This window comes from Sorghum bicolor, chromosome 4 (genome assembly GCF_000003195.3).
Source record: "Sorghum bicolor cultivar BTx623 chromosome 4, Sorghum_bicolor_NCBIv3, whole genome shotgun sequence".
Lineage (NCBI taxonomy): Eukaryota > Viridiplantae > Streptophyta > Magnoliopsida > Poales > Poaceae > Sorghum > Sorghum bicolor.
The window spans coordinates 45211164-45234569 of NC_012873.2; the positions used below are offsets into that span (position 1 = coordinate 45211164).

At 44.8% G+C, this 23406-nt stretch overlaps 1 protein-coding gene across 19 annotated transcripts; it reads left to right on the forward strand.

The window, feature by feature from the left end:
• On the forward strand, positions 16332-20699 carry LOC8084525. Of its 19 annotated transcripts, XR_002451834.1 has the most exons (8): positions 16332-16694; positions 16766-17044; positions 17365-17514; positions 17885-17954; positions 18039-18194; positions 18841-18955; positions 19885-20131; positions 20264-20699. XR_002451834.1 is itself a non-coding variant. In XM_021458302.1 (6 exons), the coding sequence occupies exons 2-5, from the start codon at positions 16809-16811 to the stop codon at positions 18162-18164; spliced, it is 471 nt and encodes a 156-aa protein (XP_021313977.1). In that variant the 5' UTR covers positions 16352-16694; positions 16761-16808; the 3' UTR covers positions 18165-18194; positions 18841-19088. The 19 variants fall into 19 exon arrangements, 5 of the variants coding, with proteins under 5 accessions (XP_021313977.1, XP_021313979.1, XP_021313978.1 ...); XR_002451833.1 differs by having other exon boundaries at positions 16352-17044; XR_002451826.1 differs by lacking the exon at positions 17885-17954 and having other exon boundaries at positions 16352-17012; positions 18118-18194.

A 23406-nucleotide genomic window follows, 5' to 3' on the forward strand; every position in this document is an offset into this window, starting at 1 on the left:
CCGCGATTCATCTTACTGAATATTCTCCTTTTCCTTTTTCTTTGTATTTTTATTCCCCCAAAATCACTAGGAGTTGTCCAATAAAATTGTCATCCCCACCGATCAACCACACCTTCAATGTCTCGGCCCTCTAGGGGATTCAGATCCAACCAACCTTATTAACACAGAAACCAATAGGATCCCCTTTAGAGCTGAAAACTTTTCTTTAGATCTGTGGAAAGACACTTTTCGCTCTTGGCCCAGCCCTACCGTAGGGTGGAAAGACTGGTTCTTGAGGGTCAGCAATTCTTATGAAGTCCAGTGGGGTGAAAGGAAGCTAGCCCAATGCATTAGGCTATCCTTTGCCGATATGCACAGGAACGAGTCACTGCTGATAGCTGCGTCCTACTTTTGGTCAGACACCCTCAATGCTTTTGTTTTTGGCCACGGCCCTGCTTCTCCTACCCTTGCCGATGTAGCCATGCTCACTGGGCTAGATATATCTTCTGCCGATAGCACCCACTTTTTTGATACTGCCCCCAGTGCCAAAGTGGAGACTCGCGCTATCGGCGGTTGGTCAGGGTACATTCAGAAATACCGCGGGAGAGGGCCTGTCACCATAAAGGAGCAAACCACCTTTCTGAACATGTGGCTGGACAAGTTTGTATTCTGTGGTCGATCGGCAGGACCGACTTCCGTCTATCTATCGGCAGCAGAGAGACTGGCTAACGGTGGCCAATTTCCTCTCGGCCGATACTTGCTTGGCGCTGTTTACCACCTTCTCCATCAGGTAGCCCAGAAACTCCTGCTTGGCCAATCCATCGGCAACTTGGGAGGCCCCTGGTGGTTTATTAATATGTGGCTCAATGTGCACCTGCATAAGCGCCTTGATTTCAACTTGTTCTCACAGCACTTCCCAAGAGATATAGCCGAAAATCATGTGTTGGGTGAAGAGGAATCGGCAACGCGTGCCCCCTTGAACTTTGGCGAAGCCGTCATAGTCCTACCTGGTTCAGGGAGTAATCCGGATCAAATTGGCCGATTCTTCGAGACTCTGTATGAGGGTTTGGCCAGGGATGAACGACCATGGTTGGCTTGTGATGACCCAGATAGCATGCTCCCTCTGACCTTCAATCCATTTGATGAAGCTCTCGACAGGGATAATGAGGCGATGATGGCAATTGTGACTCCCAGAGCCATTCCAGTGAATTTTTTCGGTAGCACAAAAACTTCTCCCCAGACTTACGAATTTTACAATCCATCGGCATTAGCTCGCCAGTTAGCTTTCGGCCAGTTGCCGATTGCACTTCCTTATGCCGATGTGATAAAACCCAGAGAAACCATCAACAACCTTCTTGAGTGGACTCGAGTAGCCCAACTACCACCAAACGCCGATGTAGATGTAGATCTGTCAGAATGGGTTCCGGCTGCTTTTATCACTCAAGCATACAAGTTATGGTGGGCAGAATGGAAAGAGCATCTATTCTGCAGATCGGCACTTTCATACCGCAGCATGATTGACCCCGAATACGAAGGTCCCGATGACACTGTAAGTAACTCAAACCAACGTTTCATTTTCTCACTATTACTTCCATCGGCAGCTTACCCTTGTATTCCTTTTGCAGGCTGACAATATTCCTCCATCGGTTAGCAGGAGTGGCAAGCCGATCGACTTGTTTCCATCAAGCCTGATTTCCTCAATCGGCCACAATGCTCCCACTCTGGCTTCCATCGTGCATCGGGGTGTGCGCCTCAGGAAAGTTACAACCAGGAGAACCCAGACATCACCAACGGTAGCTGCTCCCACTCTGGCGCGGGCTTTCAAGGCAATTTGTCAAATCTTTATCTTTTACGCTGACTATCTTTATATCGGCTTTATTTATACTTATAAACCCTTGTTCGTTATTGCAGCAAACCAGTGCATCGGCAAAGGTCACACGTCAAGGTGCCGATGCCACCCAGTCCAGCCAGCCAAAGAGGAAGGGTACCACGGGTGCTAAGACTGGAACAAAGCGCCAGAAGGTAGCAACTCCCCCTCCTCCTCCGGTATCTCCAATTTCGGTGGAGTCTTCTCCTTCTTCTCCAGAAGCCCAGCCACAGCAAGCACCATCTCCCCCACCTATGCAGGAAGCACCACAGATAGAAGAACCCCAACAGGAAGGATCTCTAACAGAAGGTACATCAGCTGACACGGGTGAACAAACAACTGGCCCGGTGGGCCCAATTATACCATCGGCAGTTCTCCCGATTCAGACAATTGTTATCCCTCCTCCAGGTAACATACTTTAACAATATCGCTACCGATGAACTTATTCTTATTTAGTCTCATAACCTTTCTTGTCTTCTTTCAGTCGATATCGTCCCATCGGCAACCTTAGCCGATCAACCTGTAGTTCCATCGGCATCTTTGGCCGGTCAGCCCGCAGCTCCGTCAGCACCTCCCAGTCCAAGGCAAGAGATCGCCTTGAAGCAAGTAAGTCACTGTTTACCGCCAGCATTATTTGCCGATTCTCTAAGTATGGGCTAATTTTGCTTTCCCTCCCAGGAACAAGATTCTCCCGATAGCCTGTTCTCCTTCGCCATCGATTTCTCTGAAGAAGAAGGTGAAGAAGCAAGCACTTCTCAGTCGGTCGGCATCACATCGGCAGAGGTCAAGGTCAGGCTGGAAGAATTGTCAGCTCTCCTCCACCAGGACACAGCGCAATTGGTTGATGATTCCGACCCTACCAAGACCCTGTTCAGAACTCTCAGAGGCCAAGTCCCAGCCGACGTTGAAGAAATCCTGTTCCAAGCCGCTCATCTGGAGAGTCGCCAGCTGCAGTACCAAAGAGCTTCTCGGCGGCTTGCCGATAGAGCCGCTCAGACTCAACTCTCCGATGAAATGAGGAAAGAAAAGCTTTTGACCGATGAGAAGCACAAGAACATCGGCATCCTGAGATCTTCTGGAGACGCGCTGAAGCAGAAGATATCCGATCTATCGGCAAGAAAAGAGTCCCTATTGGCGGAGCTTAAGGAAGTAGAGAACGCTCTGTCCCAAGCCCAACAGGAAGAGAGCCAATTACCAGAGACCATCAGGCTTCTTGAGCGCGAGCGAAATGCTCATGGTCGCAAAGCACTCCAACTGAAGAAGAAGTTGAAGCCGATAGAAGGTTCTGCCGATGATGACATCAAGGAGATAGAAGCAGCCAACCAAATTCGGCTACGCGCTATATCGGCAATCCAGACGCTGCTTAACCCATAGAGTTTCCATCGGCATTGTATCTGCGCTTTCCTGCTTCCTCAGCTTTTAGTCTAGCCGATAGGACTGTTATCGGCGCCTAAACTTTTGAAACACCAAGTCTTGTCCCCAAGCATTTGGATCCAGCCGATAGGAGTGTTATCGGCACCTAAACTTCTATGCATCGACCCATATACTGGGGTAGTACTTCTTTAAATATTTGTCGTTTAATGCTCTGGGAAATTCAATTCCTTCGAGGGTTTCTAGAATGTAGGCATTACCAGGAGCCGATCGACTTATCCGATAAGGACCCTCCCAATTAGGAGACCACTTTCCAAACTTTGAGCTTTTGGTCCCAACTGGTAAAATTAATTTCCATACCAAATCCCCATCGGCAAACTCTTTAGCCTTCACCTTCTTATCGTACCATCTAGCAACTCTTTTCTTATTCTCTTCTATACTCATTAAAGCTTTTAACCGATGCCCTGCTAGATCGTCCAATTCATCGGTCATCAAAGTGGCATAACCATCGGAAGTTAATTGATCTTGAAAAGATAATCGCCTAGATCCAGCCTTAATTTCCCAAGGCAACACTGCATCATGTCCATACACCAATTGATAGGGTGATATCTTGGTCGATCCATGACAAGCCATCCGATAAGACCACGATGCTTCATTTAATAATGTATGCCACCGCTTAGGATTTTCTTCAATCTTCCGTTTAATAAGCTTGATAATTCCTTTGTTAGACGCTTCGGCCTGCCCATTGGCTTGAGCATAATAAGGAGAAGAATTCAACACTTTAATTCCCATACCGATTGCGAATTCATCGAACTCCCCCGATGTGAACATGGTGCCCTGATCGGTAGTAATCGTTTGGGGAATCCCAAATCGGTAAATAATATGCTCCTTCACAAAATCAATCATATTGGCCGATGTGACTTTCTTCAAAGGAATAGCTTCAACCCATTTAGTGAAATAGTCAGTGGCAACTAGAATGAACTTATGCCCTTTGCTAGATGGTGGATAAATCTGGCCGATCAGATCGATGGCCCATCCCCGGAACGGCCAAGGCTTTATTATAGGATTCATAGCCGATGCGGGTGCTCTCTGGATATTACCAAACTTTTGACAACCTTGACATCCCTTGAAATATTTAAAACAATCTTCAAGTATGGTTGGCCAAAAATATCCATTCCTTCGAATCATCCACTTCATCTTAAAAGCTGACTGATGCGCTCCACACACTCCCTCATGGATTTCCCCCATCAAACTTCTGGCTTCATCATCACCCAAGCATCGGAGAAGAATTCCGTCGATAGTTCGATAATACAATTCATTTTCAAGGAGCACATACTTGGTTGCCTGAAATCGAACCCGTCTTTCAACTTTTTTGGATGGATCTTTTAGATAATCAATAATTTCTTTCCTCCAATCATCGGCACCGACTACCGATGTCGCATTAATCATTGGCTGATATCCCGAGGCATGCTGAGCTAACCGATTAGCGTCTTCATTATGCAATCGGGGAACATGCTCCAATCGGAAATCCTTGAATTCCTTTAACAGTTGCATACTTCTCTCGAAATACGTTATGAGAACTTCACTTCGGCATTCATAGCTTCCGGCCAATTGATTTATAACCAACATAGAATCCCCGAATATTTCAACAGCATCAGCACGAACTTCTCTCAGCAACTCCAATCCCTTGATCAGAGCTTGATACTCAGCCTGATTATTTGTCAATGTGGCAACAATCGGCAAGGAAAACTCATACTTCCTCCCCTTAGGGGAAACTAATACAATGCCGATTCCTGCCCCCCGGTCACAAGTAGATCCATCAAAGAAGAGCGTCCAGGGTACAATTTCCAAGGTTTCCACTAGACCGCAATGCTGAGTCACAAAATCGGCCATAATCTGCCCTTTGACTGCCTTAGCCGATTCGTAACGCAAATCGAACTCCGACAGCGCTAAAATCCATTTACCGATCCTACCACTCATAATCGGCATAGATAGCATGTATCGGACCACGTCATCTTTGCAAACGACAGTGCATTCGGCCGATAACAGGTAATGTCTCAGCTTGATACATGAAAAATATAAGCATAAGCATAGTTTCTCAATGGCCGAATACCTGGTTTCAGCATCAATCAACCTCCTACTCAAATAATAAATTACCCTTTCTTTCCCTTCAAATTCTTGAACTAAAGCTGAACCGATAACCGATCCATCGGTAGATAAATACAATCTGAAGGGCTTCCCTTGTTGAGGTGGAACCAGAACTGGAGGATTTATTAGATACTTCTTGATTTCATCCAGAGCCAACTGCTGTTCTTCTCCCCAAATAAACTCTTGATCGGCTTTCAATTTAAGAAGAGGACTGAAAGCACGAATCCTACCAGACAAATTCGATACAAATCTTCTGATAAAATTTACCTTGCCGATCAAGGATTGGAGCTCCGTTTTGTTGGTAGGGGCCACTATTTTATTGATGGCATCAATGGATCTTCGACTAATTTCAATACCCCTCTGATGTACCATGAAACCAAGAAACTGCCCTGCCGATACGCCAAATGCACACTTGTTGGGATTCATCTTCAATCCATGCTTCCTTGTGCACTCTAACACTTTTTGTAAATCGGCAAGATGCTTTGAGAAATCTCCAGACTTAACCACCACATCATCAATATAAATCTCTACGAGCTTGCCGATGAACTCATGAAATATAAAATTCATAGCCCTTTGATAAGTAGCACCAGCATTCTTTAACCCAAAAGTCATGACTATCCATTCAAATAGCCCAACATGACCAGGACACCTGAATGCGGTTTTTGGAATATCCTCCTCTGCCATGAATATTTGATTGTAACCTGCATTACCATCCATGAAGCTGATGACCCGATGGCCAGCCGCAGCATCAACCAGTAGATCGGCGACAGGCATTGGGTACCCATCCATCGGCATAGCTTTATTGAGATTCCTGAAATCAATGCACACCCGAAGCTTCCCGTTCTTCTTGTAAACCGGAACAACATTGGAAATCCATTCGGCATACCGACACTGCCGAATAAACTTAGCTTCAATAAGTTTAGTGATTTCGGCCTTAATATCAGGTAGAATGTTAGGATTACATCGGCGGGCTGGTTGCTAATGTGGCCGAAATCCAGACTTGATGGGTAACCGATGTTCAACAATTGATCGGTCTAAACCAGGCATCTCTGTATAATCCCAAGCAAAGCAATCTTTATATTCCTTTAACAAACTAGTCAATTGTCGCTTACACTCAGGATCTAATTTAGCACTAATAAAAGTAGGCCTAGGCTTATCACCACTACCTATATCTACTTCTACCAAATCATCGGCCGATGTGAATCCCTGGCCTAATTTTCCATCATCGGCGAATCTATCCATTAAAAACCGTCGTCAGAACCGACTGCTTGGATCGGTGGAATCTCATAATCGGCAACTTTGAGAAAATCTTTCTCCCAAACTTTTCCTGAAATGCATCTGGTCCTTTCGTAAGTATCCGCTTCTGCCGATGCGATAACATAAGAAGAGTCTCCTGGGACAATCTCAATCTTGTCACCTACCCACTGAACCAAGCACTGATGCATTGTAGATGGGACACAACAATTGGCATGAATCCAATCTCTCCCCAATAATAAATTGTAAGCACCTTTTCTGCTGATCACGAAAAAAGTTGTCGGCAAGGTTTTGCTGCCGATGGTCAACTCTGCACATATCGCCCCCTTGACTGGAGACACGTTTCCTTCAAAGTCTTTGAGCATCATATCGGTCTTGGTCAAATCTTGATCCCCTTTCCCAAGCTTCCGATATACTGCATACGGCATAATATTAATAGCAGCTCCACCATCAACTAGGATCTTGGTCATTGGCTGCCCATCAACCCTTCCTTTGAGGAACAGAGCTTTAAGATGCTGCCTCTCGTCATTGGCAGGTTTCTCAAAGATAGCCGTCATCGGATCCAGAGCCAACTGAGCTATCTGATCAGAAAATTCCAACTCATCATCACTGGCTGGTGCAAGAAACTCCATCGGCAACATGAAGACCATGTTGACGCCTGCCGATGGACCTTCCCTCTTAGTGTCTGACGGCTGCCGACTTCCAGAGTTCTCTCCCTTGTTTAGCTCTTCTTGCCTTTCACGTTGCAATCTCCTTTTCTGTGTTTTGGTTAATCCTCCAGGGCACCATGGAGGAAGTGGCCTTTGCCTTGCCGTCGGGCGTCGGTTCTCCCTTGACTCCATACGATGCGTGTTAGCATCCCTGCAAAATATGAATTCATCGGGAACCCGCGCATCAGCCATTCCCTCGAGCTCCTCTTGGTTCCTGGGAAAATACTGGACACGATCACTAAGTCTGTCGTGCCCACTACATCTGCCCCCCAGCCGGTCATGAACTGACACCCTTCCTCTGATCGGCCCATTAAATCGCCGTTCATCATTATGATAATGCCGATCGATCCTATCGTACCGATCATAACCGTTGCACTCAGGGCAGTCTCTGACAGTAGGAAGCTTGATATTTTCCTCCCAACAATGGATGAAGAATGGACAATTCCAATGATCCCTGTGCCGATTCCACTCCTGTCGGCGTCTTTCTTCTTCCCGTCGATAATCTTCCTGCTGGCGCCGATACCGATCTTCCCGTTGTTGCCATTTTTCTCGAGGCCTTCTATGAGTTATGACGATACCAGATCGAGGAAGCCTTCCTGAGCTAGTTCCTTCCTGAACCAAGCCCTTACTTCTTGCATCGGCAGTAGTAACTTGATGCTGAGGATCTACCGATGCACTCTTCTCAGCTGTCTCCGATGTTAAGACCTTAGCCTTCCCCTTAGCATCCAACATGTTTGTCGGGAAAGGATGTTGGTCTATCTTCATCGGCTTCTGGGCTTTGGAATTGTCAAACTTGATTCTCCCTGACTCTATAGCCGATTGCAGCTGCTGTCTGAATACTTTGCACTCGTTGGTGTCATGGGAAGTTGCATTATGCCACTTGCAATATCTCATCCTCTTCAACTCTTCTGCCGATGGGATCACATGGTTATGTGACAGTTTGATCTGACCTTCCTGAAGTAGAAAGTCAAATATCCTATCGGCCTTAGCGGTGTCAAAAGCAAACTTCTCTGGTTCCTTCTGCCCAAAAGGACAAGACATCGGCTTCTTGTTTTTTACCCACTCTGCCAAACCGATTACTGGTTCTTCATCAGAATCTGAGCTTGTTGCTTCATCAACAAATGACACTTTCTTATTCCATGCTCTCTTAGCCTCGAAAGGCTTGATGTCTTGATCAGAAATCCTCTGCACCAAAAGACTTAAACTTTCGAACTCCAGAGAGGCATACTTATCCCTGATATGTGGCAACAAACCCTGGAAAGCCAAATCGGCTAGCTGCTGATCATCCAGAACCAGGCTATATCATTTATTCTTGACCTCTCGTATCCTCTGCACAAATCCCTCAACCGACTCATCATTACGTTGCTTCAACTTGACCAAGTCGGTGATCTTCTTCTCATGAACCCCCGAGAAGAAGTATTTGTGGAATTGCTTCTCTAGATCGGCCCAAGTAATTACTGAGTTGGGAGGTAATGATATGAACCAAGTAAATGCCGATCCAGACAATGATGACGAAAATAGACGAACCCTCAATTCGTCCCTGTTACCAGCCTCTCCACATTGAATAATGAACCTGTTGACATGCTCCATGGTTGACGTGTCGTCCTGTCCGGAAAACTTTGTAAAATCCGGTACCTTGTACCGATGTGGAAGCGGGATCAAATCATACGCGGGAGGATACGGTGTCCGATAAGAATAAGTGTTGACTTTGGGTTTTATCCCAAATTGTTCCCTCATTACTTCAGCAATCTTATCGGCCCAATATGCATCGGCATCTTGCCGATGAGGCGGCTGCGGATCTGGTACTTGGTGGCGAACCTCCACGTGTCTGTTCGGGACGTGATCTGCACGGAACATCGTATTGATCACCTGTCCTCCAATCTGCGGACCACCAAACTGCTGTCCACCGATTGGCTGTCCTCCGAGTTGCTGTCCAAAATTCATTGGCTGGTTGGGAATCCCCTGACCTTGGAACCCGGGATAGACCTGCCCTTGCTGGAACCCTGTAGTCTGGTAACTCTGCTGGGGCGATTGTGGAAAGGCTTGCTGTCCAAGCCATCCATTATTAGCGTTCATCGGCATAGGTGCTGCCAATGATTGGTAATTGGGTACCGTCGTTGAATTGACATACCCCGACTGGGCCATAGGCCTCTGTTGCATCAGCATTGACTCTGCCGATGCGTTGGGCATCTGGAACATTGAATCTTGAGGATTTCCAGTGTGAGGCCTTGCAGTAGTAGTTGTGGTATACCGAGGACTCTGGTTCACCGGCGCATTGGGAGGTGCCGATGTCATAGGAGTTTTGCCCCTCATGTCAGTTATTTGTGATGTTCCCGGCGTCAACTCTGGGGGCATACCATAACCCCACCAGTTGGGAGGAAGAGTCAACCCTGACATTGCCGATGCCAACATATCTGTTGTCAGTTTATGCTGCCCAACTGAAATTTGTGGGTTGGTTGCCATCGGCATAGATAGTGCACCAGTAGTCCCCGATGTACTTGGAGGGACGGCAGGTTGTGCACTTGCATTCGTCAAGGCAGCCGATGGAGCCGTGACCTCTGGTGCCGTTGGCTGATGATGGGAGGGCCCCACATAATCTGGCGGGATTTGTCCTTCCTTGAAAGTTCTTGCCACGGCATTGAAAACCGTATTAGATAGTACACCAGCTTGGTTAATCAACGCTCGATCGATGGCATTGTCAACCATATCTTGAAGCTTGCCAGGATTGGCGTCAAAGGTAACCTGCCGTGGTGCCGGCAGTGCATCTTTCTGGACCACTTCGCCGCTCCTGTTTATGCTGAAAGACCTCAGGCATTGCTGCTTGAATTCTTCCATGGCTTGGGCAATAGCTTGCTTCTGCTCATCCTTGAGGTTGGCCTCCGTCACAGGGATGACGTTCTCTTGATCGAGGTCAGAGATCGACATGTTGATCTTGATCTTGAATCGGTCCCACTGGGCGTGCCAAAAGATGTGTTGATGCAAAACTGATCTGCAAACACAAAGGGCTAATACCCGATTCAAACGTTAAGGCGTGCCAGCCGATTTGACCTTACTATCGGCAAAGGTGATAACTCGAATACTTTAGTCCTGACAACAGCGATGCGCCCGGATGTCACGGCTAAGAGGTACTCACGCGGAACTCGAGAACACGCCGAGCTTAAGTCGACGAATTCCTAAGAACTCATAATAAAAAGAAAAAAAAGTATGACGAAGTCGTCGAAAAGTAGATGCTAGAATATGAGTAAAAACGTGTGTTTGATTGATTTCTTGATTTTTTTTATTACAAGGCCCTAGGGTTTATATTTATACCCTGCTCAAAGAGCTACAACCAGACACGATTATAATTCGAATTCCAAATTACACGGAATCCGTATACAAAACGATGCAAATAATTAAGGAAATAACAAAACTATCCTTCGTGACAAACCGAAACTCCTCCACATGACAACTGGCAGCTTCCGGACTCCTCCTTTGCATCATCGGCAATCCCTTTGCCATAGTCATCGGCAGACCTTTTTATCCAGCCATCGGCACCATATTACTTCCTGTGGACTTAGTCACATTCAACCTCTCCCTCATCGGCAACCATCCTCATCGGCAACCTGCATCGTACTGCCACCCTATCCTGCCATCCTAGACACGTGCCCAAAAACGGTGTCAACAGCTTCCAACATAAAGTCTTATCAGAAATGCCTTCAATGCGAAGACAATCACATGTTTGCTCAAAATCTCTAATATGAAGGTAAGGGTTTTCGTCTTCCTTTCCCGAAAAAGATAGGTTTTGAATCCTGGCAATCAACCTAGAACTTAACCTATACTGGGATATTTGGATAGGCTGTGATGACTCCCATGGTAAAAGGTCAGTTTCCGAAGGTGTTGCAAATTCATGGATCGATTTAGAATCTTGGTTTTCCATAAGGTAAGAAAATAAATACAGAATATAAAAGATAAGAAAAGATAAAAGTATAGATACAAGCTAGTAGTAAGACTCAAGGTTATCTCAGCAAACCGTCTTTCTCCCCGGCAACGGTGCCAGAAATGCTTGTTGATATTTGGGAACGCAATAAGGAATTGATCCGCAAGCGCACGGATATCGGTGAGCACTTCACCCGGGAGGTTATCCAGAGTATCGTATTTATTTTTTTTACCACTAGGAGAAAGAGTGCATCTGACTAACCCGGTCTATTACTACTAACCCTTTAGGCAACAAAGAATGTTTCTCGATGTGAGTGATAAATAGAGAAGACTGCAACCGTAGTCTCTTTCTAACCTTGGTAAGGATAATCTACTGTTCTATTGGGGAGGCTAACGGAATCTAGACACCACAGAGGATGTTCAACCCGCACCTATAAACCCTATCCTTCCTGCTAACGAGATATGGTCTTCAAAGGTAACTCGGAAATGTCACGTTCCTCGCTACTACCATGGTCCAGCTAGTCAGGGAATATCTATGAGTATTCTAGCCTAAACACCACGTTTACGCTAGCAATGATTACTCTAAACTCTACGCGAAGAGATTAAAGTAAACTCATAAACCAAAAGAACAATAAAACAAGAACTTACTAGAATTTAGAAGTCGAAATACTGAAGAATCCTAAGAGCAAGCTTCGGGTTAGGAGAACTTGATCCCGCAGGTACAAACTTGGAGTAGACACCGACAGGCCGGGATTCCTCCAACCTATACCTCCACTCTATCTCTCTCAATCTAGTAGAAACTAGAAGATCTATTTCTACTCACATTGGATGCTAAGCCTAAAAAGAAATTTTATTTAGAGAATAGGTTTTCCTTCGAGGGATCCCCTCAACTCTATGATAAACTTGTCTCCTCCAGGGGGCAGGGGGTCTGGTTTTATAGTCCCCTCAAGTGAACGTGAGCCATTGGATCAAACCGACATTGATTGGATGGTTATCCTTGATCCTTTAGGTCGGTGGAACGTCGTGTGCGAAAAGAGTCCCGAACCAAGTCTAGAGGGGGGCGGGCGCCTAGGTCAACTGGGCGGGCGCCCAGTGCATGGCCCCGTTCGGCCTCCGCTTCCTTTCTGTGGCTTCTGGAGTCTTCTAGATGGTAGAAAATTGCGCGGTGCGTTGTCCCGACATGTGGGCCTTTCTTCCTTATTTCCTGATAACCCCCTGCAGAAACAGATAAACAACAAAACTCGTGGAATTCTGTCAGATCAAACCCTAATTCTAGGTGTTGTTTGCATATTGGTCCTTTCTCTTGTTTATTTGATAATTAAAATTGATATTTAAGAACCGTCAACAGGGCCCTGCACCGTTGGTGCCTTGTTGGGAGCGGGTTGATCCCCCGGGCGTCTTGCCCTCGTGTCATGGGATTATGACGCAGAACTTTCTGCATTTTGTACCATGGCTTGCTCTAGGAGGCCACGAAGCCCCTGGCGCACCCTTCTTCCCTCAGGAGTCGATGGCTCGGGCATCGCTCTGAGGAGGAGTGCGGCAGCCATCACGTTCTGGCTGGCCGTGCTGAAGACCGGGGGGTTGTCTCCCCCTTCGTTCTCGACAATGTGGCGGTTGACGTCACGGGCACGGCGCCTGGCCGCGCCCCCGTCTCCCCGGGTAGGCTGGTCCTGCTCTAGGGTCTCGCGCAGTTGCCGGAGACGCATGCGTTCTTCTTCGAGCCTGGCCTCTAGCTGATCGAGCTGCTCGAGGTCAGGACGTCGAACCTCTGTAGGGGCTAACGCGGTCCTGCGCGCTCCAGGGTGGCTTCCGGGAGTCGTGTTTGGAGGGGGAGTCGCGTTCCGCCGCTCAGAGGGTCCTGCGCCACCTTGGGCATCAGGGGCTGATCCTCCAACTTCGAGGTTGAAGCACTCTCGTGATGGGTCGTAGCTGCCATCATCGAAGTTGGAATAGCCGAGGCAATAGTTGCTAGCCTCAAGGAAGCGCATGAAAGTTTCCGGGTCGCCACAACCGGAAAAGTCAGCACCAGCCCATTCATCCTCTCCTGAGGTGGGATCCTTAGGGTATGATGAAACGGACGGTGTAGCGATAAGGTCCAGAGTAGACCTGAGGTGGTGCCCCGAGAGGTCCGCATATGCACTTAGCGAAGTGCTCGCAGAAGAGGCATAGGTGGCGGCCGTGCACCTGAGCCTGAAAGGGAGCTCAGAAGGCGTAGCTGTGAGTTCTCCCATCGTAGCTCTAGGCGACGTGGGAGGGCACCGAGATGTCGAAGCCCCCGAGTCCTTCCTTTGAGGAGGAGGTGGGGGCCGAGCTTTGCCCTTTGACCGGGGCGGAACAGGGGGTCGTGACGTCCCCCTGCTGGTACGTGGAGTAGAGCTTGATGCTCCACGGGCCCTTCCTCTAGCACCACGTGGGCCAAAGGAGTGGGCAATCTAGTGAGGAACATGCGGGGGGAGGGCCGGCCTGGCCCTAGCCTCGGTGGCTGGGTCAAAGATGCTGGACCTCTGACGCCCGCGCCGGGCTCCCGCTGCATGATGCCCCGAGCGCCTCCCACGCACTGGCTGTGGTGAGATCGGCTCGGGACGTGGCTCAGTGTCGTCACGAGGTGGGAGAAGAACCATGTCATAGCCGGAGCCGAGAGACATGAACTCTAAACTCCCAAACATCATGATGGTGCCGAGGCGAAGTAGGCGAAATTTGTCTGCCATCCGGGCTTTCCCTAACGGGAAAAGGAGAGTACGACGCAGAAGGCCCCTACCTGGTGCGCCAACTGTCGGTGTCTGGACTCGATGTCCTAATACTAACGAGTAATAACTCTGCGTGTCCTCCTAAACCCGAATGGTGATGTAAGGGAAACACAGGGAGTTATATTGGTTTGGGCTATGAATGCCCTACGTCCAGTGAGAGAGTCGGTGTCTATATTGCCTTGCACCCGAAAGTGCTTGTAGTAGGGGAGTACAAGCGGGTTGTGAGAGAGGGCTAAGTCCCAAGTCTCGGCTTTGAGAAGGAGACTGAATAGTGCTCGCTACTCTGGTGTGGTGTGTTATCTGTGGTTTGAGCGTGTGTGTTCTCTGGTCTTGTGTTCTGGTGTCTTTGATGGGTGCCCTGCCTCCCCTTTTATAACCCTAAGGGGTGACAGGGTTTTTACATGTGTTAGCTTGTAAACTATCTTCAGTGGATGGTGGGGTAGCAGTGCCGACCTTGTGGAGACTTGTCCATCTCGTCCTTGGGGCATGGCTGACGGCGTGGTTGCTCCTGTGGAGGGTTGCCGAGCCCTATTGAGATCGTGGTGGTCGGATCTGGGGCACTGCAGCGCGTCCTGCAATAGTGGGGAAATGACAGCCGTAGTGACAGTGGTTAACTCTTCCCATGCCTCCTTTAATTGTGAGGCGGTACTTCACGGTGAAAGAGGTAATGTTCCACAATAATAAGAGTGGTTGGAATAGTTGCTGCCATGCCCTGCTGCAGCATGGAGGGCATGGCGCGCGTCACGTCAGCGGTACGACTGTCGTGTGTTAGAAGCCTGGCTCTGAGACGGAGGCTCGGGCGAGGCGGTGCTTGCGCCCGAGCTCAGGAGGGGTCGGGCGAGACGGAACTTGCATCCGAGGCCAAGGGGTTGGGCGAGACGGAGCTTGCGCCCGAGGCCAAGGGGTCGGGCGAGACAGAGCTTGCGCCCGAGCCCCGGGAGGTTTGAGCGTTCGCCTTATTCTTTTTTGCGATTTTTATCCCCTTAATATGGGTATCCCATTTTATGGTATATATATATATATATATATATATATATATATATGACACGTTTCTTTTACACGCGCGCGTGTAGTTACTCTCATCTATATATCTCTAGATTTAAGGTGTATATGACCGGATGAAATGTATATAGACAAAGTATATGATCATACTAGACCATCTAGAGTGATATGTATGTTAAGTATGCATGCATACATAGAGTATATGGTTATACTTATTGTATATAATATAGTAGTGACATTTTAGTAATATATTTAATATATATTTTTTTGAAAAAAATTCGCGTGGTAAGATCTAGAGTACCTTAATATGAGTATATAAACATACTCAAACCGATAAACAAGTATGAATACATACACAATGTAGTTTATTGAAGATGAGAGTAACTACACGTTCGTGTAAAAAGGAATTTTCATATATATATATATATATATATATATATATATATATATATATATATATATGGTAAATTTTTTCTACTAGGAGTAGCTACCCCCTTATCAGGTCAGTGTGAATAGAAACGGATTGGCAGCAGCGTGACCCGCTCCCACGTATATAGGTACTTTTATTAAATACGGTATATGTGGGAAATAAAATAATAAGGAGACATGCAAATAAATTACGAGAAAAACGGATCTAACTGTTTGTTTGTCTCTGTCGTTAGGTTGGGTGTATATCTTATTATAAATACGGCCGGCGGTGACTGGACCTCTCGTTTTCCACCGTGCATCCATCAGCCGCTGCTGTCATATCTCCGATGGCAGTGACATGCGTATGCATTTTTTATTCTTCCTACCTATATGGTGGCCACTCTTCTCTTGTTTCTAATTTATTTTTTAATCATTACTAGGTAGCGTGTCCGTGCGTTGCTACGGGATAGCTAATATTTTTTATTTAAAATACACGGATCGCACAATAAGATAATAATATTATAATAAAACTTAATATCAGCTATAAAGTTACATTTAACTTAAAGAAACAAAGTTCGTGAAATTAAAGACGGTCACGGAGAGCACGGCGTTATAGGCTCACAAATTCTACTTTATAGATCCTTCCGTGATACGACCAAGATAATATTTAGTATCGGCAGGAAAGACCAAAGATTTGTGCATCGTTCCCAACAAGACAAAAACCTTTATTTTGAAATTTGAAAAATCTATTCATGTTAGAAATGAAAATTATTTTTTCATCATACAGAATTATTTTACCCCTATTTATACGATGTAAGTATACATAAACAAAATTTCTATTTTTATTTAAACTGTATGTTTGACCAGAGAAGGTATTTCTAATTTTGTAATTTTTTCCCCTTAATATCCACTTCCCCTCTCTTTCTCACTATACTTTTCTCTCTCCAAAAGCCAGAACGACGGGGAAGCCCAACAGACTTCTCTTCTCACTACTCTCTCTCTCTCTTCAAAAGAAGCAACGCACAGCAGTCTGCTCTTCTTCCTCCTCGGCCGGTGCTCCACGCTCGAGCTACCCGACGGAGCTGCCTCCACGAGCTGGCCGACGCGGATCTGACGACCCGGCATCCCTCCGCCGAGCCTCGGCCAGTCCGCGCTCAAGAAATCCGGCGCCGCGGCGGGACGCGGCTCCAGCGAGCTCCACTCCTCTTCCTCTTTCTGCCGCCGCCGCAACCGCGATGCCGGCGGTGAGCATCGGCCGGGACTGTGTCTTCGTAGATCTGGGTCGGACGTACAGTAAGTTTGACTCCCTCTGCTCAGTTCCTCCCCCAAATCCCTAGCTCTCCCCCATCCGTGACGCAGCGCAGGAGGAGTTCGAGGCGCTCTGCTCGCGGCAGCCCATTTGGATGGATGAGTAAGACCCCCGCCCCGGCCCTCTCCGCCTCCTCCTCCGCCCCGGCGGCGCCCTTCTCGGTCATGACCGCGGGGACCTACCAGGGAGGAGAGGACCCGCTCGTCTCCAAGCTCGGCACCCAGCTCGGCATCATCCACCCGCTCCCGGCGCCCCCCGTCAGTCGCTCCGTCGTCGGCCTCTTCGCGCTCTTCTTCTTACAAGTATGAATATAATATAACCAATTTTTACCTAGGTAAGATACGGCACGCATGTGTCAAATAGTTTAAACTGCCTACCAACTTTAGTGATTGAAGGTCTGAAATGCTATTCGATTGCGTTTTGGGAAAGCTCTTTTTCATAAGTCATTTAGATCTGATATAAATAGTGATGGAACAGTGGCACGTACAAAAGCTTTAATCTTTTTTGAGTTGTCTTGCTCCTGTGATCAGATATTAGAGAATTGAACTTAAGGTTCATAAAGCACATCTTCTCTTTTTTCCCTTCACTTTGATGTTTGCAATTACCTTTACTATCATATCTTTTTTTAATTTATTTATACTCTCCATTTCGCAGGCTTATGTGGCTAAACTGGAGACTTCAATGTCTGCTGTTGCTAGTAAACTTGAGACAAAACTTTATGGTTACAATGATACGCTTCCCATCCTGCTGTCCAAGATCTTTTCTACTCACTGTTTCTTTTCTCCAACGACAGATGATTTTGAGGTAACATTTTGTGGACCAAAGATTGTTCTTTTAATAGGACTGTCAGAGTGTAAAATAAAAAATGATATACTCTTAGTCCTCACATTGTTGTTTGGTGTTTTATCTCTTTTTAAATTTGTTGATAGTTGTCTTATTCCTGGACTCCTGGGCCGTAGTTATCTTCCAGTGAGCTAGAATTGCCAACATCCTGTGGCCAAATTTTTTTTGCTTGTTTAACCATGTGCAGTCGGTTGATTATTACAAGATGTTATTTTGAACTTGGTGGCAAGGTGGGAGGAGGATACTATTGTTTTTAACTCAGTTTCTAGTTTCTGGAAACGTATGTCCTTTGTTGATTTCTTAGGCCTGCTAGTTGTTAATGTGCATGCAGGTGCTGCAATTCATTGTTTTAGGAGATACACATGAATTATATTGCTTTTTGGATCATAAAATTAGCATAGGTGAGCTCTGACATATCCAGACTCCATTCTGTATATTGCTCAATTATTAATGTGCACACAGAACGCTATCTTACTTCTTACAAGTCTCTTGTTTTCTTTTCTTGGTATACATGGTGAGTTTGGTATTCATACTCGATGGAAATCTTTGGATGATCTTTACAAGGTAATTATTATCTTGGAATACATGGCGAGCTTGGTATTCATACTTGATGGAAATCTTTGGATGATCTTTACCCAAAGGTAGTTATCTTGAAATTTTTCTGTGTGTTGTATTTGTGAGGTCCCCAAAGGTACCTGATAACCAGATGGCCGTGGCGTGTCCATAACATTACCTATAGATTTATTGTTGAGAACATGAGTGATATGAAGTTAAATAGGCAGATTTATTGTTGAGAAAAATCGTTATAGATTTACATTCTATCATGGATTTAAACATTAAAAAAATTGCTATGGGTTATTAACAGTTCAAAATCCATTCAGATTTACATTCTGTTAAATAATAGGTAGATTTATGATCAAATAGGTAAATTTATTGAAAAAAATGTTGACAAAATACGATGAAATGTTGGGATTATGACAGTTGAAAATTCATATAGATTCACATTGTGTCATGGGTTTAAAAATTACGCCACAATGCATCTGGTTCCTTAAACGCAATACCTGCATACACATAAAATCCTACACCACTCAAATGCTTTGCTTATGTCAACTGTTCTATTCTTTAAGTAGATACTCGTACTCCTAGGTCCATAATATGGCATTATATTACTCATGTTCTCAAATAGCGAAGCCATATAGATGTTCTATTCTTTAAATATAGTTGTATGTAATTTTTTTAAGATTGAATTCTTGTACCCTTGCTGAAATTAATCTTACAATAACACAGGTTCATGTATTACCTCAGCTTGACGCAGGCAGCCCACAAGCACAATCACTTCACTGGTTAAGGGACTTCTGGACCACAAGAGGTTGGAGCAGGTTTCGACCGTTGATGTCAAAAGGTACTGCCATGGCAAGCACCCGCACCAGAGCCGCCGTGTCGCCGCATGGTCGTAGAAGAATGTGGCCACATTAATCCGTTAATACATGTAATATTTTGATTAAATAATTTGCCGCCTCACCCTAAGGCCAACACAGGATTGATAATTACCTCAGCCTACCGCCGGCATGGTTAAGGGGGTTATCGACGAGAAGAGGTAGGAGCACGTCCGAGCACGTGTCAACCGTTGCCATGAACCAGAGCTGCGGTGGCGCCGCTCCAGACCTTCTGTGCCGCCACACCTCTGCACCGCTGGGGCAGAACGTGGTCAACGGCAGAGAGCGACTTGTGATGCCTCAGAGGAACAACCAGCAAGGTGATCTGTTGTGCCGCCGCAGCTCTGGAACGCTAGGGGAAAATGTGGCCGCATCGAGGAGGCGACCTGCTGTGCTGCCGTGTCGCCGCTGCCGTGTCGCCGCATCGCTGGGCAGAACGTCGCCACGTCAGGAAGCCGACCTGGGGGAGAATGTGGCCGCGTCGGGGAGGCGACCGGCCGTGCTGCCGTGCCGCCGCACTGCCCGGCAGAACGTCGCCGCGTCAGGGAGTCGACCTGCTGTGTTGTCGAGGTCGTCGAGCGGAACGTGGCCGCGTTGGGAGAGGGATTTGCTGAGGCGCGGAGTAGTCCGAGGAAGGGGATCGGGGAGGCGTCAAAAAGGATCGGGGGGAGTTCTGTAATCACGGTTCGTTTCTATATTTGTTGGGTGGTATAAAATTGATAATCTTTCGCGCGGGTCCGCAAATAGTGGCGTTTTGAGGGATATTTATCCAGGACGGCCCACCTGGAGTGGAGTGGCATTTTTAGGGACATGACGGGGGCGCGGACGCAAGCCGTGGACCGACGGAAGGATGCTATTGTCGCACCAGGAGAAGTCTTATTTTTATTCTTTTTAGTTGTAGGAATATGCAGATCGCAGCACATGAGGTAGGCAACTGACGGCGGTGGACCAACCTGAACAGCGTCCCAAGACACCGCCGTCCGCCCGCGTGGAGAGCACCCCACAGCTACACGCGCAATCAGCCCCGCGAGGACGGTATTCCTTAGCGGCAGCGGGCTCCCTGCCCTGTGGATTCGGCCACAAGGAGGAGCCGACACCCATCGCTCCGTCGGCGGTGTGACAGCTACATGCGTGCGTGGGTGGTATGTCTTGCTTGTTCATAATACGCACAATCTTTTTTGCGTTCTTGATCTTTAGGTTCCAATCTACATGCTAGTTTCTGAACTGTAACTTGATTTTTTTTCCCTGTCACGGTACTGGTGTCCGGCCAACAGTAGTGTTATCTACACCAGATCTATCTTTGGTCACGCGTCACCACACCAAATGGGGCACAAGCGATCGACTACCATGTTTGTTTGATCCTCTTGCATGTCTCGAGGCATTTCTAGATCTTCTCCATGGCGTGAGTATCCAGCGGAGGAGCATAAATTGGCACCTGCACCAGAAAGGAAACCATGCACAGATAGGGTGCCTGTATTGGTGGTGAAGGATGGTTATGTTGTCTTTGGATTTTTGTTACTGATGCTTTGATTTCTGCATGTGAGTACTACATTATTGTAATTTTGTCAACAAAAGTATATACACATACTCTATTCTCACGGGAGTATGCACATATATTCTATTCCCCAAAACAGTATGAATGCATACTCTTGTTGTTTGTATATCTCGATACGTGAATGTATGTACATATACTCTAGTCATGTTGTTTAAGTATGTATACATATTAGCTAAATCTGGACGTATGTATGCATGGTATAAAAAGTATGCATACATACTCCTTTTTAAAAAAAGTATGATTAACAACTTCTTTCAAGAGACAAGAAAAAGTATACGTATATACTCCTCTTCTAAAAGTATGAATATATACTTTTTTTTATAAACTAAAAGTATGAATACATCTTAAGTATGTGTCGTTAAACAAATATACAAGTATACCTATTTTTTTATTAAAGTATGTATCCATACTTTATTCACACAAAAGTATGTGTACACTAGTGACAAAGTAACAGGTCAGACGAACGTCCGTATATACCTATATATATACGCAAGCGGCCAACCCATTAAACAACATTATCGGTTTTCACCGGAGTTATCTGAGAGTTTTTTTTAATTCACGTATATACGTCCAAATAAATACTACTCCTGTATAAACGGGTGTGTTTGTCACCCCGTTAACTAGCACCTAACCAGGCGGACACCGGCTTGCTGTGTACATTCTTGGTGGGAGTAACTACTCCTGGAGTATATAAAATTCTCAAATAAATTTTGCAAATTCAGAGTTTGAACTATATAATTAATAGAATAATAGTACGATACAATAGCTATGACATATCCTTATTCGGCAACTGGAGAGAAATATAATGCAATAGTCCTTGTCCTCTTCATCTAATTGGAACCAAAAATTCAAATTAATAGTTGAAAACTTGAAATCAAGAGAACAAAAGAACTAGACTACTAAAAAATTGATGGAATACTTTCACTTTCAAAAATCACAACTACATTGTCTTCACTCCTTCAGTCCTACATCTCTTTCAAAAGTTGCTCTCAGATTTTCTGGGCCGTGACTAGGGCCATAGCCCTACTGGCCCTAATCCTAGGCCCGCCTCTGGGCTCATATATATGATGCAAGTTTGTCATGATGAGTTGCATGTATGACACTCTAGATTTTGCTCTTCTCCTACCTCCTACACAAAAAGTCATCCTCAGCTTGGCTGTCAAGATATGGAGATTTTGGACGTTTCTTCAAAGGTAGGCTCACAATTCGAGCAATTACCCAAATAATGACTGATTAATGTACCATTAAATAATTTATTTCAATCAAAATTAAGGAATAGTATGATAAATTTCTACAACTAAAAATTATGGAAAAGACCCATCTACCACACCCATGGTGAAGCCACAACTCTCAACCCTTTTAGCCATGATAGGCTATCCCATCAACTTAGGCCCCACTCACTCATGCATGCAAAATTATTTTAGCGAATTTAAAAAAGTCATAACTTTTAAACCGAAGATATAAATTAAATTTCGATTGCACCATTAAATTTCTCATAACAAATTCTTCAAAACAAGATCACACATGGATATATTTAGATAAAATTTTATTAATTAATATTTATCTCTACAACTAAAAATTATAGAGAGGATCTATACACAATTTTCATCCCTTTGGTGGTCTTTTTTACTACGCCATGACACGCTATCCCATCAACCTAGGCCCCACTCACTTATGCATGCAAAATTGTTTTAGCGAATCTCTACAACTAAAAATTATGGAAAGCACACATCTACCATACTCATGGTGAAGCCACAACTCCCATCTCTTTTAGCCATGATAGGCTATCCCATCAACCTAGGCCCCACTCACCAATGCATGCAAAATTGTTTTAGCGAATTTAAAAAAGTCATAACTTTTAAACCGAAGATATAAATTAAATTTTGATTGCACCATTAAATTCCTCATAACAAAATCTTCAAAACAGGATCACACATGGATATATTTAGATAAAATTTTATTAATTAATATTTATCTCTACAACTAAAAATTATGGAGATGACCCATCCACAATTTTCATCCATTTGATGGTCTTTTTTACTGCGCGTTGACACGCTATCCCATCAACCTAGGCCCCACTCATTTATGAATGCAAATTTGTTTTAGCGAATTTAAAAAAGTCATAACTGCTAAACTAGAGATATAAATTAAATTCTGATTGTACCATTAAATTTCTTATAACAAATCCTTCAAAACAAGATCACACATGGATATATTTAGATAAAATTTTATTAATGAATATTTATCTTATAAAGATAAAATATTTTCTTTTATTAAGTAGAAACAATATTCTAGGTTCAACAAACAATGTTTCTGTCTTTGTAAAAAAAATGTTATCGATTTAGAAGAATAGTATTTTGGTTTTAGGTTTATGAAACTGATATTACAATATACATAAAAATACATAAATACATGACATAGATAAAAAAATAAAAAAAATCTAGAGTAAAAAGCATAAGAAAAAATAAACACACAAAATGGAGAAAATTTTCAAATAATGTCAAAGGGTTACTTTTTAAATATCGTAAATATATTTATAGAACAATAACATGACTAAATACATCATAGAACATCATTAAATATATTATAGAACATCACATCTATTATAGATTACATGTATACTAAGTGAACACCGTAAGAAACATCATAGAACATCACATAGATATTACGTAAACATGACATAACACAATATAGAACACTAAATATATACTACATATATATCACATATATATAGAAAATAAAAATAAAAAAAATGAAATTACTAAGAAAAAAATATAAAAACATACATAATTAACAAATGATAAAAAGTGCATAGAGCAAATAAAATTAATGAATAATTTAAATAAGGATAAAAATAAGATT